Source organism: Aulonocara sp. 'chitande type north' Nkhata Bay, linkage group LG9, assembly GCF_057382095.1.
Source record: "Aulonocara sp. 'chitande type north' Nkhata Bay isolate Kocher_YH1m ecotype deep benthic linkage group LG9, A_spYH_male_GT1.1, whole genome shotgun sequence".
NCBI lineage: Eukaryota > Metazoa > Chordata > Actinopteri > Cichliformes > Cichlidae > Aulonocara > Aulonocara sp. 'chitande type north' Nkhata Bay.
This window is the reverse complement of record NC_141352.1, coordinates 26,125,149-26,145,086: the sequence shown is the minus strand read 5'-3', so window position 1 is coordinate 26,145,086 and position 19,938 is coordinate 26,125,149. Positions and strand designations below refer to the sequence as shown.

The 19,938-nt window shown below is 39.1% G+C and overlaps 1 protein-coding gene across 5 annotated transcripts in view; it reads right to left on the bottom strand.

Annotated features, from left to right (window-relative positions):
- Position 1: 1 nt before the first annotated feature.
- Positions 2–19,938, bottom strand: part of LOC147322253 (A-type potassium channel modulatory protein DPP6-like) — a 270,187-nt gene continuing 250,250 nt past the window's right edge. For all 5 annotated transcript variants that reach the window (XM_086306731.1, XM_086306732.1, XM_086306733.1 and 2 more), the window contains 18 exons: positions 17,346–17,500; positions 17,098–17,195; positions 16,107–16,230; positions 15,981–16,019; positions 15,532–15,639; positions 15,116–15,207; positions 13,282–13,329; positions 13,050–13,168; positions 10,228–10,299; positions 8,834–8,941; positions 7,692–7,761; positions 6,885–7,079; positions 6,451–6,505; positions 6,247–6,346; positions 5,510–5,568; positions 5,352–5,424; positions 5,199–5,272; positions 2–2,346 (listed from right to left, as the gene is read on the bottom strand). In XM_086306731.1, coding sequence (XP_086162857.1) covers positions 2,197–2,346; positions 5,199–5,272; positions 5,352–5,424; positions 5,510–5,568; positions 6,247–6,346; positions 6,451–6,505; positions 6,885–7,079; positions 7,692–7,761; positions 8,834–8,941; positions 10,228–10,299; positions 13,050–13,168; positions 13,282–13,329; positions 15,116–15,207; positions 15,532–15,639; positions 15,981–16,019; positions 16,107–16,230; positions 17,098–17,195; positions 17,346–17,500 — 1,739 coding nt within the window. In that variant the 3' untranslated portion in view covers positions 2–2,196. The remainder of the gene's footprint in view (positions 2,347–5,198; positions 5,273–5,351; positions 5,425–5,509; positions 5,569–6,246; positions 6,347–6,450; positions 6,506–6,884; positions 7,080–7,691; positions 7,762–8,833; positions 8,942–10,227; positions 10,300–13,049; positions 13,169–13,281; positions 13,330–15,115; positions 15,208–15,531; positions 15,640–15,980; positions 16,020–16,106; positions 16,231–17,097; positions 17,196–17,345; positions 17,501–19,938) is intronic.

The window sequence follows — 19,938 nt, the reverse complement described above, 5'->3', positions numbered from 1 at the left end:
GTCTGATAAAATATCAGTTTTTATTCTAACATTTACCTTCATGCCACAGTCTGCCATTAATGTCCTTCTATGCTTTGGATAACAAAGTTGAGCATCTGGGGAAAAAAGTCCTCAACAGCCATCAACAAAAATTTTGTTGTCATTGGCAACAAATAAAGTCCACTTTCAACTTAATTCAAGGACAGCAACAGGAGAACAGAAATGAATAGTCAAATGTAACTTCCAAAATGCTTTATGCACAAATAACACTCAGGTAATAGTTTTTTCTTTTCTTTCTTTCTTTTTTTTGTTTTATGTTTTTTAGAATAAAATGATATTTGAATAACATTTACACATCAAGCTGACGAGACTGGGATCTCAATCACAATACTACTGGAAATGTAACTTATGCAATCCAGTAAGGAACATTCAAGATGTCAAAAATTACCATGTTGACTCAGCTATCAGGGATAGTGCTGCAAATTACCTCATAACATGCACTGAAGCGTAACACAAGTGGCCATTCAAAAAACAAAACAATAAATAAATAAATAAAAGATGTTAAATTAAAATTGTGCCTCAAGGAGTCATTATTTTGGGTGATATGCCAAAATGATTTTTCTCTCTTATGTAAATGCATAATTTTTCAGGATGCAGGGTCCCTTTGGCTTCTTATGACACTTGCTCAGTGTACACTTTTCACTTTCACTATTGCACTTTCCATCATTTTCTTCACCTACCATTCACCTACCATTCACATACTTATTATAAGCAACTGTGCATGCAGATTATGTACATTTTTAGCTTTGTCATGGTGTCAGTGGGTATATTTTCTGAAATGATTTGTCTGTTTGCTGCAACTAGTTCAATTTCAAGCTGTAAGTAGAAAACAATTAATATTCACAAGGCATTAAGGGGAATACGCTTACTATGAGTTTTATCTGAAGATTGATACTACTCACATATCTGTTAAATATGAAACGACAGCTAGCTTAAGGTTCATGTAGCGTAAAGATTTGAAGCAGAGAAATATGTACAGCTAGCCTGTTTCTATCAAAAAGGGTTAAAAATGAATATACTAACATCTCTGGTGACTCTAGGAAGTCCTTGCTCCTGGCCAGGATACAGTCCACACTGCCATAACCTACCATAGTGTACATCATAGATTAGCTAACAGGGGCTGACCCAGAAACAGGCAGGCTGGTGGATAGTGGTTTCCCAGAGTGCCCAGTCTGCGCTAGGCTTAGCTAAGTAGATACTTGTAGCTTCATATTTAACAATCAGAAGTGGTATCAATCTTGCCAACATGTTAAACTATTCCCTAAAAATCCACTCTAGAGATGCAACCTCACAGCTGGATGTTTTTTGACAAAGTAAGGCACAGTGACTAAAACAAGTTAATGCTTTTTTTGTTTTTGTTTTCAACATTTGAATAACCGCGAGCGTCACAATAAAACTGTGTCAGATAAATAAAGGTATTTTTTCTCTTGGAATAGTTTTCAAAACAGGGAATTCTGTCAGCATCACTGAAATACGTAAAATGAAATTTACAAGATAAAACTAACATCAGGGCAAACATGAGTACCAAAAGAAAAACATGTTATAGCTGGATGAATGCTTGTGTGCTATTTTACATACTGTAAGAACAACAGACACAATCACAGTCCAACATGAAAAGTTCTTCACAACTTTAAAAATAGTAACATTTCCTGTATCCCCACTATTCCAGACACCCATTTATGACCAATGCCAGTTAGCGTTTTTCACCAGGGGTCTGATTTTCATTAATATACAAGCCCACAAGTTATGTGCTATAAAGTGTTCCTTCTCCTCACAGCTTTAAGTCTGTGTGAGAGCTGATCCTTTCTCTCCACTGCTTTTGAGGAGCTGGTCCTTCCCCTGTTGTGGAGAAGACTGCTTCCCGTCAGTATTTTCCCAGACTTCATATCAGGTCATCAGTCTTTACTGGCTCTCACGAGCCTTTTTGATTCCAACTTGGGGCAGGAGGGAAGGGAGTAAGAATGGGTGGAGGATCAAATGTGTTGTCTGCTGGAAAAAGGCAGTCTCAGGTGCAGTGTGTGGACACGGGGAGGAAAACGATGGACCAAAGACAAATGAGAGTTGCATACTGTGGACACCAGGGACAGAATGGAGGGAGGTAGATGACCAGATGGGTTGGAAGGATCTGGGGCACAGGAGGAGCCCTATGAGGCCAGTCTAACCCTCATCTTCAATCTCTTCTTCCAGAGCCTCCTCAAACACTCTTTCTGGTAGCCTGAAGCACTCCTCAAAAAAGTTCACCAAGGACTGACTGAGATGCTGCCTCGTTGCTTCACTGTGGATGAAGTGGCCCTCGTCTGGGTAGATCTTAAACACAAAGAATAAGGGAAGAACATCACTTGAATTCAGTGTTTAGTAATTCTTAATTTTTTTTTAATTTAACCAAAATTAATTACAAAATCATTTACTGAACTTCTAGGGGACTAGCATTCATGCTAGTCATGCTACTAATATGATTACTGAATGGTATATCTGAAGAAACTGGATACAAATGACATTTTTGGTCTTTAAAAATCTTTTTTTGATGCTGATGAAATAATCTTCTGAAGTGTGCAGCAGGGTGGCACAGTGGTTAGCACTGCTGCCTCACTCTGTGGACTTTGTTCTTCGATTGCAAGGAGGCTACAAAGCTCTGTGTTTCGTGAGGTAAATTGGTCTTTCTGTCAATAGCGTCTAAATATAGTGTACACCTACAAAGAAACACAGCAAAGTTTTTATCTCAGGTAGCTAAAATCAGTTTTCATGCTAACAGCTTTACTTTGTTTAGTTCCTCTGCTGGTTGGCAGCCATCTATCATTTGACATGGACTGTGGATCAGAACCTCACACAATCAATTGATTTCAGTTTTATTTATATACCACCAAATCACAATATCAGTTGCCTCAAAGCACTTTTTATTATAAGGTATTGACCCTACAATAATACCATCCTGGCTAAGTGAAAACAACAGTTTACTCCAGGTGTGTCAAACACAAGGCCCAAAATCCAGCCCAATGGATGGCTTTGGAAAATATGAAGGAGGGCATACATTTTGAACCTTTAATTGTATTTTAATAAATTTAAGCGTTTTCCTGCATATAAAGACCTCCCCTACGACAATTTATACTATAGCAGAGTAATTAAGTAATAGATCAATTAATAACAACTCTTTCTTAATTATGTAGAAAAACTGAAAAATGTTATTGAAATTTCAGATCTTTTTACATTTAGGGATCTCAGGGATTAAATGTGTAGTTGAACTGTTATTACTAACAGACAAGGTATCTTCACTGGTCTGGCTCACTTACGATTAGATACCTGTTCAGCTGCATGTCAACGCAAATATCTAATAACATGACAGCAGTTCAGTACAGTTAGGCATGCACACATGCTCCAAATAAGCAACGGAATAGGGAAGAAAGGTAATTTTAGTAACCTTTAATGTATTATTGGTGCCAGTAAGACTGGTCCGAATATTTCAGAAACTGCTGCTCTACCAGGACCATTTCTATGGTTTAAAGAGACTAGTTTGAAAAGTGAGTGGTAGTTCTCTTAGTGAAAATGCCTTGTTGATGTTAGAGGAGAATTGTCAATCCACTTTGAGCTGATAGGAAGGCAATAGTAACTCAATTAACCATTTGATTATAACCTAGGTATACAGAAAAGCATCTCTTAATGTGCAACATGTCCAACCTAGAGCAGCTAAAGACCACACCAAGTGTTCAGAGCATGAAGGTTTCAGTTTTCCTGTTGCAACACTGGGATGGCATATACAGGGTGTTATCAAAAGAATAATCCGGTTATAAAAGGCTATACCTTTTAAAGTAATGTACATAGAAGCTTGGTTTAAATTTTTAAATACATGGCTGAACATAAAGTTTTACATATAAAACTTACAATGTTCACAAGTGCTCAATATGTCGCCCTCCACACGCATGGCAAATGTCCATACGATAGTTAAACTTGTCCCAAATTTTTGGGAGCATGTTTGGACTCACTGTAACCACTGCTACCTACCAGCAACTATGTGAAACTCGTGAATCCCCTCTTTCTAACAGTACATGTTTCGCTTGTTACTGGTGTAGGGCTGCAGAATTAAAGCACTTTGAAACTGGACGACTCTTGTTTGATATACCCTGTAAAATATAAAAGCATGGATCCTGTCTTGCATCCATGGTTCAGGTTGTTGCAGTTGTGTAATGGTATGGAGGATATTTTCTTGTCACACTTTGAGCTCCTTAGTACCCACTGAGCATTGTTTAAATGCCATAGCCTACCTTTGTGATAGCAGCCGACTAACACGTCATTTCGCTCAAATCATGTCAAACTGGTTTCTTGAACACAACAGAAAGTTCGCTGTACTCAAATGACTGAATTTGGGATGTGGTGAAATGGGATATTCACATCACTGATGTGCAGCCACTAGAGCTGGGCGATAGAACGATAACGATATGTATCGCGATATAACTTTTACTCGATAGAGAAATTAAGCTATCGCGATAGACCTCGCCGCTCTTGTCCTCAAAAAAAAAAAAAAAAAAAAAAAGTCAGTCAATCCAAATTAAGTAGCGCAGAGCCGAACCAATCACAGCCGCAGCGTCACGTCGTGTGACTTGTTACGTACAGCGCAAGTGCCAAGCCGCACGTGTGTTTGTTTGGGAAGCAGCCAGCGGGTAATGGAGCCAGCGCGTAATGGAGGAAATGAGTGTGCCGACTAGAAAAATCAACCGAGCGTGACCGAAGAGAAAACTTTGAATCTGTACCAGAATAATTAAGATAGTTCTGAAGGCAAAAGAGGTTCCAACCTGGTATTAGCAAAGCTTATAAACTATCTAGTAAGTGTATATTACCAGAGCTCAAAGTGTTTTTCAACCGACAATAACTAAGTGATAGTGTTTATTTGAACCCATCATAAACTAGTAGAGACCTAATATTAATACTGTGCACACTAATGTGTCTGTTGGTCAGTAATGAGCTTTGATGAACATTCGCCAGCAGAGCAATGTGTTATAAAGGGATTAATCATGGTGTTAATGCAGGATGCCCAAGGAGGTCTTATAATCTCATTATGTGTGAGGCAGACATTGTGAAGGGCTAATCCTCTGCCTGCTGCGAGACCACCACTGGGATCACAAAGCTCCCAGAGGTTGGACTGAACAAGGAAAAGAAAGACTGCATACCTGTAGGGTGTAGTTGGCCTTTTCACTGATGAGCTGGGCAATGAATTTCGCTGTATGTTGAAAGTGGACTTTTTCTAAAGAAACCAAATGAGACAGATTATTGTTTATCTTTTACATATTCAGTTATGAAGATGATTATAATTCCTGACCTACCGTCAGCTGTAGGATGGATAATCAGAAACTTCTTATCCATAAACTGAGACGCTCTGTGGGCTAAATTTGCCATCTAAAAAACACATTTCAGCAGATTATTTTGATAATTATTACAACTGGAAAGAAAATGAAAAAAATAAAATAAAATAAAATCTTACCGTGTATGCTCTTGTGTCAGGTTTGGGCAGTCCAAGGTATCTCTCAGAAAATGCAGAAGCTAGAGGGGGAAATAGGCTTCGGTTATCTTTTATTAGCTTTGTTGTTAAGATCAAATCAAATCTTCCATTAATCACTCTTTGTTTGAGGGTGGTTTTTTATCCCTATGTCTAAATATATTCAGCCATCTACATATTCCTTAGTTTTGAGGCAATTCCAGTGTCATGGCACGTCTCTCACCGCCTCTGGCAGAGCGAGAGAAATCAAATAGATAGGAAATCAGTCACACCGCAACGCCCAGCTCCTCCTTAATTTGCACTTTCCTGACTCGGTGCGCCTCCAGCTACAACAGCACCGCGCCTCGTTCCTTGTTCCCTGCGTCTCTCGTACTGTCACTCCCTCGGTGCACAGCACTTCTGCATTTCACACATTGTATTCCTCGGGTAGCCGAGGTGAGGCTGGTGTTGTTAACTTCGTCTGGCGCTGATGTGATTGAGTTCTAGGTTTGTCTGCACCATCATACTCATGAGTGCCTACTTGCGTGACGCAGTCCCTGAAAAGATATCCCCGCTGTGGGGTTAAAGGTGCTAGATTTGCAATCTGTCTTCCCTTTTCCTCTGAATATTCTGTCAGTGCTGCCTGAGCCTGACTGATTATGCAGGGTTACTGCATTTGTTTAGTACACGTAGTTGAGTGGTGATTTTTCAAATGCAAAAAGCTGCAAACAAACACAGCTTACCATACAATTCAAAATCTGTGATGGGTGAGAGGACAGCGCCGCATTTTACAGGAGATTCCTCACCGCTGACCAACAGGCTGGTCACATAGCCTCCATACACCTGAAGTACAACAACTGCATGTTAACACAGAGATACTTGAGTGTAGAATGGACTATTTTGGTCAATCTTTGGACCCAGAATGCACATACTGACACTATTCTTACCTTTCCAAATGCTCCGACTCTGTTTTTGTCAACATAGGGCTCCTTTAGAATAAAACTGTCAAAGATAAACATTGGTTCAGTTTGACTTTTAGAAAAACTGTCTCACAGTAGCAGCTGTAGCTCTAACTTACAAGATGTTTTAGCAGCTGTTTGCAATAAACGATCCATTATACTATATTAAATTCACAGTGTTTGTTTAACACTTGCACATTAAATGCACGTTTTCAGTTCTGCCAGACCAGCTGCTATCAGTGTGTGTGCAAAATATATTTTCATAGCAGTAACTAATGAAGAATTTACAGATGATAATGTAAATTTATTTGTGTGTGTGTGCGTGTGAATAAATGTGGCTTTAAGATCTGGCAGATGACTTCTGCAAATTACACAGTTTAATGTGTTTTCCTCAATAAAGCAGCACGACTTTATCCACATACTTAAGTGCATCCTTCTGATCCTGCTCCTCAAACACGCCCAGTTTCTTCTGGATCCGATGCAGCAGGTTGGTGCCCTGGAAGCCGCTGCCTTGCCCGTCACAACGCAGCACGATGGCGCCGAAGCTGCTCACCAGCACCGTGGCCCAATCCAAGTGAAACTGCTCTGACACCATCTGGTCACCAGGTGTCCCATCGCTGCACCACAAGCAGAGCAGTGAAGTGAAATCGAGGCTACCACAAGTGATGCGATCCTTATTTCAGTCCTAACTTTGTGTCCATGTGAAAATAAAGTGCATAACCTTATGTCCCAATTTTCTGCAGTCTATTTTTTAAATTAAACATTTGAGCTATACAGCGCAAGAAAAGCAACAGCAGATGAACAGAAAACAGAGAAAAATGGGGACATGGAATAGAAAAACTTACTCAAAATCAACGGCGTGCCTGCTAAATGGTGTAAGAGTTTCAACTGCAAGTTATGACTGTGATGAAGAGGTGAAATAATTCCTAATGATTTAAACTTCTAATAAATCATTTTTACAGGTGTTTTTTTTTTTTCTAAAACGGTGAGAAACCTAGATCTGACCTGGAGAATAAAAATATAGTTCAAGGCTGGAAGAAAGGAACGCTCATGAAAAAATGGTGGAGAGGAGGTTCAGTTTGTCACAGTGTAATTATTATCCAGCAGGTGTCAGGGACAAAGAAATTTATCTGCTTGGCATGTTTGCATTGATATGGACGGATATGTCCTCATATAACTTGGAGTGGAGACTGCATTTCTAATAGACACACACTTTTGTTGATACATACACAAGCAGGAGCAGAGGGTAGTGTGACGTTTCGACAAAGCCAGCTGGTTTCAGGATCTGCATCGACAAGGCTGCAATGTCAAGTCAAACAACTGTTACACAAAAGCAACTAAGGTCTCTTTCACAAACACAAAACATAACCCCTGGTTCTGTGCACTAAACTTTCTAGCTGTTAGTGCCGCAGTTTTGGATTGCTAAATTAAGTCAAATTGTATGGATGTCTATGAGAAAATGCCTTAATTTATTATCTTTTCGGAGGTAATAGACTTCATGGCTTCAGTTGCTAGCTTAGCAATGCATGTTCAAAGTAAGCTGGATCATGACTGTAGCACAGAAAACAACCCATTTTATATGCTTAAGAACCACAGATAGCATAACTTATGGACACAGCTACTGTGACATCACCTGTTGGCTTCTGAAGGCCAGTTTTGAAGCCTTGAGATGAGCATTTTCATGGCTTGCTGAAAAATTGATGTGACAGGTCTGGCTCTCAAACCGCTTGCTCATTTGACAAGAACTTGTGATTAACAATGAAGAGGAAAATGCCACAGAAATTCCTTTTTGAAACATGATATGGTCGAGATTTACGAAAAAAGTGTGACCCAAAATGGGAGACTAAAACCACATACATACAACAAACTGTTCATAGAGGGCAAGTCCAAGGCTATTTTCCCATTCGCTTCTATATGAATATTTCCCTAGAGTTATCATTTTCCATTTAGAGTGATTTTAATCTGGGCCCACATTTTTCATCTGGCGTTAAACAAATATTAAAGCAGGGTTTTAGAGCTCATGTCACCATATGAGCATTCAGTGTCGTCTGGTTCTCAGGCAGACCTGCCCCTTATTCCTCACATCTGGCTTCAAAACATGAAGACAGCCATCATGATGGCTATGTCCATCTTTTACATACAGTCTACAAATAAAATATATTTCAAACTTTATGGGTTTGTTTTTTTTTCTTTTTTAATCAGGAATCAGTTTGTTTTGATTGACAAACATCTTTTGGCTCAGTTTACCTCAGCTCCGTGGCATCTTTTAATATAAAAAGAAGTGAAATAAGCTCTGTATTACTCCATCATTAGCATTAAGTTCCTAATAATATGCCATTATACAGTAAGAGTCTGGTGGTCTGATACATACTATAGTCGTCCATGTTGATCTCCTTGTACTCCACTATGGGCATCTGCATGGACTCCAAGGTCAGCCTCACTTTCTCATTGCTCTCCAGTTTATAGACTTCTACAATACCTGAAGAGAGTATGTGAGATAACAGTTTACAGTATTTTTGTCAGGCAGCTCATGTTTCAAATGACTGATTTGTTACAGGAGCAGAATAGAGAGTAATCTCCTTATAGATGTGCTACATAAAAATTTTAGAGGCGATAAGAAAAATCTCCCCCCCCCATGAAACCTAAACATAGATGTTGTAGAGGAGATGTAAAAGCAGGCACCAAATCAAGACGGCCAAATTGGAATGAGATGAGGAGACTTCATACACTAATTCTAATGTGATCTTGTCTCTATCATTGCTTACAGCAGGACATTAGAAAGACCTACAGGTCACTTAGAAAGACATGCCTTTAAATGCAGCATACTGAGTGGCAGGAAAAAAATGGATTGCACTTACAAAAATGCTGTTGTGAAGGTGAATACATCGAATAATATATGGTAATGAAATTTACAGAGTTGTTTTTTAACATATTCAGGACGGGGAGATCTCATTACTTAAAGATGATAAAGACTGGCACACACATACACACTGTAGTAATCAAATAACAGTATGCTGATAGTGCTGTTGGGCAGGTTATAATCTAATGAGGACATCCATTGTGAGGAGTAATGTCATTACGTCTGTCATGCCACACTTGGCCTGTAGACAAACAGTGACTCAGTGCAAAGGTGATCACTTTGCACTACACTGCAAACACTTCTGCCCCCTTTTGACAAGGTCAGGTTAAATATAGCAAATATGGTAATGTAGAGAAGGTCATTTCTAATGTGTTTCATTCCATTCAGGCTTGTAAATATTCATTTGTGTCAAAAGGTAGCTTCCAGGGCTGAAAGAGGAAGCAGGAGCGTCAAAACTGGAGTTCTTTATAAGGCCACTAGGGGCTAGCCCCTAAGGTGAGTCAAAAATCTGTTCAAATTCTAATTCAGGCGAAAAATTATAGCTTGTGTACAGCTAATTTCCTCCTACAAAAGTAAATACAATTCTTCTTTAAAAATAAATAAATAGATTTTTAGTTTAAAACTCACACATTTAAACTTTATTAAGAATGTGGATACAGACAGGTAGCAAGGGCGACATTGTTGTGAAGTTTGAAGATCATCCATAAAAAACTGTGGGTAATAAAAAGCTTTTACAGATTTTCCACGTTTGATGTGACCCTGATTTCACCAAAATTAACTTTTTAACTTTGTAAATTTGGACATTTTAACATGAGAAGCTAAGGCAATGACTTGCTTCTGGAGCCAGCCACTAGAGGAAATATACTTTTTGACATGGAGACCTGCTGCTTGGTTGAAATACTCACTTTCTCTGTCTTGTGTCTCACTTTCTGTGTCTCTCTGTGTCTTGTAAACAGCCACAAACGGGATGTCCGGCCCTAAAAAGAAGATCAGAGCTCAAATACTATGTATCTTTATATTTGACCATGACATGTGGACATTCTGACTTACTATGGACTGTTTAAAACAACAATTTATTTTTAAATCACCATAATATTAATACATAGGTTGCTGTATTTACTATTTGTTTATAGCAAGGGAAAAGTGTATGTTTCCTAACAAATGCACACTGATGCCACAGTGTCCTTCAGTGAATGCACAAAAAGAAAAAAACAAAACAAAACCCTGAAAGATACCAGATCATTTGTCTGACAGACAAAGAAGCACATCTTTGCTTATTCAGTTTATGTAATGCAATAGCTCTAATAGCTTTTCCATATCTAGGCCACAAACAGAGGCACAGCCCTAAAACCTCAGACTGCAGGGAGGAGGGGCAGCAAATGAAGTGATTGATGCACTTAGCAAATTGAGAATAAAATAGAGGAACACTGTGGTTGTATTTGTCGAAGAGCAAACCGGCCACTCTCTCCCTGGCTCCTTTTTCTCTCCCTTACACTCCCTTTCCTTGTGATTATGATATTATAATCTCATCACATGAGATCACAGGCAGGCTGTGAAGGAAAGAACTGCACTACAAATACATGAGGTACAAGATTATTGACTGTCAGAGACTGTCAGAGGTTGAGCACAAAGGGTGTGATTGCATTTTGGTCGGTTCAAGTCTGATCTTAGATCAGTGGTGATCAGTTGGCAAGTATTGACACTGAAGTGTTACATCAGTGATTAAAGATTGAGGCTACAGGCTTCAAGTCAGACTGAGACACAGTTTCTGCTGCGGCATGACAACAGTGCTGTGACATTTTGATATTTCTCTGATCACCAGGAGAAGATTGTCTCTTCTTTTGATATTGAATAAATGGATCAAAGGTAGGAGAAGTGCAATGATATGGGATCTCTTTTTTTAATGGTGAAAGAAGCTTTTGACATTGTGACAAGTAAAGTCATCCGAGCACCGGCTCTGTTTTTGCCACAGTGCTGTCACTTTTCGGTGAACTACCTACCAGCAACACAACAGAAATATGAAATCATTTTAGCAACAACATCTCACCAAAAGAAAATTGGTAGAAACATTTTTACTACAGTGTAATTTCTAAGTACTGTACTGTATGTTTTATATATACTTCACCTCATTTCAAAGACTTTGCTACAGTTGCTCACATTTACATACAAAACATATGATTAGTATATAAAATATCATTACAGGTTTTAATATCGTACACGCACTGTATACATGTTATTGTACATCACTGAGAAAGAGGAAGTAATACAAGAGCACTATTGCACAACTCCCCCCAAAGGGCAGGGGCTATACTAAAACGCTGATATTTTATACTGATGTCATTAATTTTCAATAATGACATCTCCATCGTGACATCATCGTTTTCATAGATCATTTGTGTGGTCCAGTACTGTTAACATGGAAATCTAGTGTGATATATTAATCCTTTGTGTGTCATGGTGAAGTCATACACTGCTGTACTGAAAAAAATATTTTAAAGAGCTGAAAGAAAGTGCTTGTTCCACAATGATTTGAAGTTTGGAGATGATCCAGTGGAAACTAAAGCCTTTTCCTAATCTGTGTGACTGTGACCTTTGACCTATTAGCATTATATACTAAAATGGTGTGTTTTATCGTCTTTACACATATGACTGGAGCAGAATTGGCTGAAATCCTTGGCTTCTATAAGCTGTAAAACATACATAAACACATGAAATTATATTTTTTTATAATGTATATTATATATATTATAATTTTGTATGTCATGTAACTTTATAGGCCATCGAATTGAAAAAAAAAAAGCCCGTACATCTTTCTCCAGGCCTTTTCGTAAGATATAGTACTCGATTTATCATATTACAAAAACTGATCTTGGAGATTTTTCACATTTGGTGTGACCCTGATTTTAACATCTGTCTGATGATTTAGCTTCAACATCAGACAGATGTTGAAGCTTAATAAAAGCATTACTTGAATGTGCATTCAAGTACACCAAGCTACAGATTACTGAGAGAAACCACTTTGAACCAACAGACACACCTATAGCAATGACTACAAAAGCGATCCCTTTTATGTGATTAAATTATTACAGTAAGTCAAAGGACACATACATGACTAGCAGTGTAGGATGTGTATTCTCTTAAGTGTAGCTAATTTATTATCATATAAACTTCAAAACAAACAAAATTTTAAAGCTTAACATTATGACACAATATGACATTGTATCCAATGTGTACCCTCTGGCTTATGCTTATCATGTGTAATACAACAGGATATTATGTGGTTGCATTTTAACAGCCTGCACTTCTCTTTCGACTTCTTCTTTCTAAAGCTTTTTACTGTTTTGAGGCTTTTAAATATTCATTTATGCTTTTAAAGGCTAATTTAACATCTGGCCAGGGGTCAACAGTTGAAAAATTACCCAGTGGTAATCTAGTAAACTCACTGGTACACTTGTAGTAATGTTGATTAATGTGTATTGTCCCTGAAGGTATAAACAAATAAGAAATGCAAACTGGAGGATTGGCCATTTATATGATGGCTGATTTATCATCACAGAATTGCATTGTCTCCTTGCACATAGGGCACACTGTGATGTAATAAAAATAGCAATGCCCATTTTAAAAGTTTGCACTCATGCACTTTGTAACTTCATTGTTAAAAGAGAGTCCTGTGTGACATCTTTAAGTGGATAAGCTAAACAGAGGCTGAATTCACACATGGTACTACCTTGGCAGTTGAGCAGGAAGTAGCTCATGTTGAGGCTGAAGGAGCCACTGATATATCCACAGCTGTTGGACAAGGCGCAGGTCAGACAGCGACGGTTGAATGAACCAAATGTGTCCGCACTATGGAAATAAATATGAGTGTTTGTTTTTAACATTGAAACTAAAAAACACTTTTTCCCAACTATCAAAGCCACTAGTTTTTCAAGTGCAGTGTAAGTTCGAACAGCTAATACCTGTACAGATGCCTTCGCTTTGGACCATCTTCAGTGCTCAAGAAGTATCTGTGTAAACATAAAAAACGCAAAAATGGAATGACAGTCATGTATAATTGTTATTTTTGGTCTACTCTGTGACTTTAGCAGAGCTGTGTTCCCCAGTCAGCTTTGGGACTACCCCAGTAATACCCCGACTAGAAAAGATGTTTTATAAAAGAACCCAGAACAGAAATAGGACAAATCTTACCCCCATTTGGCTGGGATTTTTTCAAATCCCTGCAACTCTCAGGGAAAAAGAGGAACTGTGTGTCTATATATGTTTGGATGAGGGTATAAATATGTGAAGTCATGTTAGTCCGGGGCGACCGTGGCTCAGGGGGTTGGGAAGCGTATCTGTAACCGGAAGGTCGCCGGTTCGATCCCGGGGCTCTCTGTCCTGGTCGTTGTGTCCTTGGGCAAGACACTTTACCCTACTTGCCTACTGGTGTTGGCCAGAGGGGCCGATGGCGCGATATGGCAGCCTCGCTTCTGTCAGTCTGCCCCAGGGCAGCTGTGGCTACAACCGTAGCTGCCTCCACCAGTGTGTGAATGTGAGAGTGAATGAATAGTGGCATTGTAAAGCGCTTTGGGTGCCTTGAAAAGCGCTATATCAATCCAATCCATTATTATTATTATTAGTCAGATCACAGTGGGAGTGTAATTATCAGGGAGTGATGGGAATGAGTCACACTCCTCATGGGTGCAATGGAGACTCGAGGCAGTTTTTATGTGTGTGCATTCAGGGCAGTTTGTTGTGTGGAATTGTTTGAGGTGGCACAGTAGAGCATCTATTTCCCAATATTTCAGCCCTAAAGACCATATATACCTATAATAAAAATGAAGAATGATTTTATTGTCAAACCACTGAAACAATGGGCTTGCCTCTGTCCATGGTGCTGAATTTCTAACCTTGTTTATCTGTTTATCATTTATGACCACATAAGACTCTTCAAGCGTACCTTGCAAGTTATGGGTTGGGCACCCTTTTGCCTTCAATCCTGTCTTAATTCTTAATGACATAGATTCATCAAGGTGCTGGAAAAATTCTTAGAGATTTTGGTCCATATTGACATGATAGCGTCACACAGTTGCTGCAGATTTGTCTGCAGATGCCACAGTGCAAATCTCCTGTTCTCTTATATCACAAAGGTGATACCTGGATCCAGATCTGGTGACCGTGAATTCCATTTGGGTTTTCCAATCTTCTGTTGCCCAATTTTGGTGTGAATTGTAACCTCAGTTTATTCTAAGCTTATTGGAGTGGCACTCAGTGTGGTCATCTGCTGCTGTACCCCATCAAGGTTCAATGTGTTGTGCATTCAGAGATTCTCTTCTGCATATCTTAGTTGTGGTGAGTTGTTACTTGAGTTACTGTTGACTTCCTATCAGCTCAAAGCACTCTTGGAATTCTATCCTGACCACTGGCATCAACGAGGCATTTTCACCCAGGGAGCTATTGTTAACTGGATATTTTTCATTTTTTTGACCATTCTCTGTAAACCCAAAGAAATGTAGATGAAGAGAGTATGGGTAAATATCAACAGATCAACCTGCCTGGCACCAACAACCACGCCACAGTCAAAGTAAGCTAAATAATTTTTCTTTGCCATTCAAAGCTTGGTTTAAAGTTCTGCAGATATTTTTGAGGTTACATAACCCAATTAGATGTTTGCGTTAATGTGCAGTTGAACAGGTGTATCTAACAAAGTGGGTGGTGAGTATAGAGTAAATGTAACCAGTTGCAAATGTGTGGTAACATGCTTTTTAGTATGATTGAGTTCTGGTGGCGGCTTGGGGGTTTGTGCATGCTCACATTAGTTGGTTCTCCTCGTTGTAGGCCAGAACTTGAGTGACATCCCAGTCTCCAGATGTGATAGATTGCAGTGTGTCTGTACTAATGTTGGGCTGTGGGTGTAGAGAAGCAAAAACAGCAAAAATATGATAGTTATCCTCCAATGCCACCAACAGTTTCTGTATGTGACAGGAACAGGACAAATATTTCACTACAATCACTGTACAAAACATCAGATGTACCACCTTGGCAATTTACAGGTGACAGAAACTGCTGCAAATAATCATCTAGAAGGAATTATGTATGCAAAATGTCTTTCAAACAATTTTTCATTAATATGGGCCACACTTTTTGAAAGTTTGATATGAAAGGTTCATCAGTTCCAAGTTAACTTCATGTTAGTGATGCAAATACTTGGCATACAAATATTCTCTCACCTGGGAGATGGACATGGAGATGTGAAAGAATTTGCCCCTGCCTCCTTGAGGAATGGCCCGTGTGAAGAACAGCTTCAGACCATCTTTGGAAAAGAGCGGCTTCTCATTCTGAATACACAGAGAGGGTTGATCTAAGTGTTTTCACTTAACAAGACATAAAATAAAGACTGCTACAGACAACTAAATACGCAGGCTGCTTAATGCAGTAATTATACTGGCATTCCCGCATTATAATTTAAAAAGACAGCATACACTGCTTGGAACAAAGCCATGTTAAATTTAAAGCTTGAATTTAATGACTGTGCATGTCGTCAGGCAAGAAATGCCAGGCAACAAAGCAAGTAAACAGTGGCTATAATTTAATGACTGCTACAAAGGAAAGGATAAGTACCTCAGTGCCTTAATACTCTAAATCTACCTTACACACACGTGTGTATTATCATTCTCACCTGCCTGTGGAGCCACCCTTCACTTTCATCTTCGTGTTTCTGTGGAAACAGATAAACAGACTTCAGTTGGGATAAAGAAACAGCCTTTCATACTTGCGGCACATGTGCCATGCACACTGTGCTCACCTTAGTGCAGACTCCCGTTGTAGCCTGACATAGTGTGAGGATTGAGATGTTCTGTGCTCTGTTCAGCCAATTAATGGCTAGTTTGGTGGTGGTGGCCCATTTCACCATGGTCACATAGTACTCACTGGCAAACAGAAAGCATATTTAGCATTTATTATCGTTGGTATCAGCTGCAATGCGGGTAAAAATAAGATGATGGAAAAAGTGGTTGCATCTGAACACAGAGAAATCAAGCAGTGTATAAAGAGGTGGAAAAATAGGCTGTAAATATGAAGAGACTAAATAGAGGCATTAAACTTAAACACAACACCCTATTAAGGAAAAATGCATCACTGGGGACAGAAATTCCCCAGTCTGTGCAGCATATCATATAATAAAAATACCCACTATGACTCTGTAATATACTGTATTCAAAAATATTTTATTATCCAAAAATCCATATTGCTTTGCATCACCTATGATAACACATGTATATACAACTCATATTTAGGACTTTTCTGTTGATCTACAGATTTGTGATTCTGAACATAAAAAATTTTTTCATCCTCATTTTTCATCCATGTACAGGAAAGGTATAAATCTCCATATTTGGACACTGGATGGGTCGGCAGGGAAGCCACTTACATCAGTTACAAGTCCCTGATTAGATGTATTTTTAACCTTTACTTGTTTTACTTTACATTTTAAGTTATTGTTGTTACTGATTTACATAATATACATAATTAATGATTCATTAAAAAATATTTATCTGAACTGGGGACTCTAAATACTCTAAATCCTACAAAAGTTATAAACCCTCTTTAACTGAAGCTTAAAGTCTGTCCTGCAATCACATCTTGACTGTTTGTACAGATATGCCAAAAAAAAAAAAGCCAATGATTTTCCACCGGTTTTATGTGACTGCAAATCTGAGCCAAATCTACGATGTGTAAAATGTGCATCGGTTGACTGAGCACAGAGGTAGACTGTTTGATAGTTTTGGATGACTCACCCTATCCTGGGATCATCAGGCCTCCTCATTTCAATGGTGTGCAGAGGGCCGTTAAGGTTCACGACATAAAGAGTGATGACTGGATTTTCCTCTCCAGCCTGATCAGAATGAAAACAAAGTGAGTAACTGAGCATAATATCCCATAAAAAAACAAAGCAAAACATAAAAACACTTTGCTTAAACCATTCTATTTCTATAATTTAAACTATCTGCATCAGTACAGATGTTTAAAGAAGGAAAAAGTATACCTTAGGGTAATGGTACTCTTTCCCTATTGGGTAGGGTGAGCCTGTAAACATTGGCAGCTCCATCCTGGGCACCAAGGTGTCATTGATGGTGGCGTATGCTAACCTGGCACCATCTGGAGACCACCAATGGGCAATGTGGGACTGGAAAATCTCCTCTGGAAGAGCAAATAGAAAATGACCATCAATCATAATCATAGTGAATAACACAATCCAACAGCAAAGACAAAAGTTAATTACATAGCTGCAGGCCAACAGCATCACACGGTTGTTACTTGTTGGGATTATAATGGAGCAGGTGTTCTGGGGAAAAACTGCATTTTGAAATTTATAAATGCTCTTTATGATTACTAGCACTATTTGTATTGGTTTGCCTCCCTTTTCTTTCTCCCACTGGTCAGCATATGTGACTTATGCTTGACTTTCTTTTCCTTTTGACAAGTCAGGGCTAAACAGTATGATAACTCCCTCCTGAAAGTAGAAAATCCCTCAACTATTCAGGTGAAAGAGCAAGTTTTTCTTAAATCCTCCACATGCCAAAGTGCCCTTGGCCAGGACACTGAGCCACAATTGGTGGATGAGTGTTTGTATGAATAGGGGAAGGAGAAGCATTGAGGATTATTTTTAAAATACTACTGCTGACTATTTCCCTAATTTGGTCAAACTGATAAAAGATTCAAAGTTACCCTTTTTGTCCTCTCAGCAACATACTATACATACAACTATACTTTGTGCCTGAGCTGCTAAATTTGGAATCTCCCACTCACTATCTGTCAAACCTACATGTGAAACCACTTGCTACCCAAAAGTTTGAAGTCATAAATCACAACAGCATTTAATCTCAGTACACAGCATGCTGACCAAAATAGAACTCAGCTACATTTCCCTGAAATAAACCTAACAGCACTTTCTCACCAGGTACCACAGCGCAGATAACTTTCTGGGTCGTTACTACATTTCTGTGTGTACCATTTTCAGCAAGAGGCTCAGCTCATTTCAGGTCGGTGACCTAGACATTTCCCCCGAGCCCCTCTGTGTGCAAGCGTGTCCACATAAAATAACACAGCGATCACAGACACTCCTGTTTTACATATACAGAGAGAATAATGGGGAAATGAGAGCAGTCTAGGTCCTTCATCTCCTTTGCAACACAAAGACAGACAGACAGACAGACACACACAATTGCGTCTGTCAACACAGAGTGTCTCATTAGGAAATTATGCAAATAAAATCTCACTGAGGGAACTTTTTGGCAGCATAAAGCATAGCCTTGACAATCCTACTTCATTACTAAGTCTGTGGCGACAATGCAGACGATATCAAAAACACTCCGACTCATTGTTACAGCCTGCCACTAGCTACATTTATATCAACTTTTGCAATTAAAACATCATTAATGCTGTTTATCTGTGGGACTGGGTGCTGGCTTTGGGGAATTAACAACATCAACTACCAATTTGCATTTTCATTAACCACGCATCGCTTGGTGGAATTACTTGATATGCAGCATCATTTGTCAAACACCTCCGGTACAAACGCCTATGTACATTGTTCTCTTACACAGTTCTGCAAAAGTAGTTGTGCTTGTAACCTTCTACTGATGGACACTGTTTCATGTGTTTCACTGTTTCAGACTATTGTTTGCCTTATTTTGTCATATAGTATCTATCTATATATATGTACATATATCTATTGCAAGCATATGGAGAAGTAAATTAGTCTTAAATTAGCTAAAATGAGCATTTGAAGTGCTTTAAACACTCTATTTCAGGCAGTTATTTCTATGCTTGGATCTGTATGAAGTTAAAGGGTGGGGATATCCCCAACATGGAAATCTCAGTTACTGTCAAAACACAAGGCCCACCCACCTGCTGTTCAAAACTATTGTTTGCCAAACGCAACCAATCAGGCGTATAAAGAGAAGGAAGGGAATACACTGTAGCTGCACCAAGGGTCAGTATAAGTTATATAAGAATTATTGTGAATTGTGAATCATGCAAAGCTACACTTGTAGAGAGTTGTTGTTGTTGTAAACAAAAATATGAGTTGAAAATGAGCTGAATAGATTCCTTTAAAGAACCTGAAACAATACACATCCCTGCGGAAGTAACATTATAAGGAAAAAGGCTAATGGAAGCCTTTAGTCCCATTAGTCTTTGCTCTTTTAGTCTCCCTTGTGTGCCCACTTGCACCCTGCTGGCAGTGCTCAGTGGGGAATGATTGGATCTCACTGTCTGATGCTGAACAGAGCAGCATAGGACAACAAAGCACTGATTGCATTTTCAAATGGTGAAAAATAAAATAAAATATAAAAATGATTTCCCGCATGGCCAATTCTACCGCTGCGTGCCAACTTCACCGGCGGCAGCTTAAAAGGCTTTCCGCGCGGAGTGGAACGGCCGAGCTGTCAGATCCACTCGGCTGGGGACGCCCAGTCACCTTGGCCAGTCAAGGAGAAAGCAGTTACGTCTCTGGAAGTGTCCTGATAGGTGTGTGATTACAAAAGAATGTGCAGGGACAAAAGAGAAACCAAGAGAAGAGGCTGTGAGCGAACCACTTTTAATGAGCCAGCTCTCATTTTCTCTCTTAAGTAATG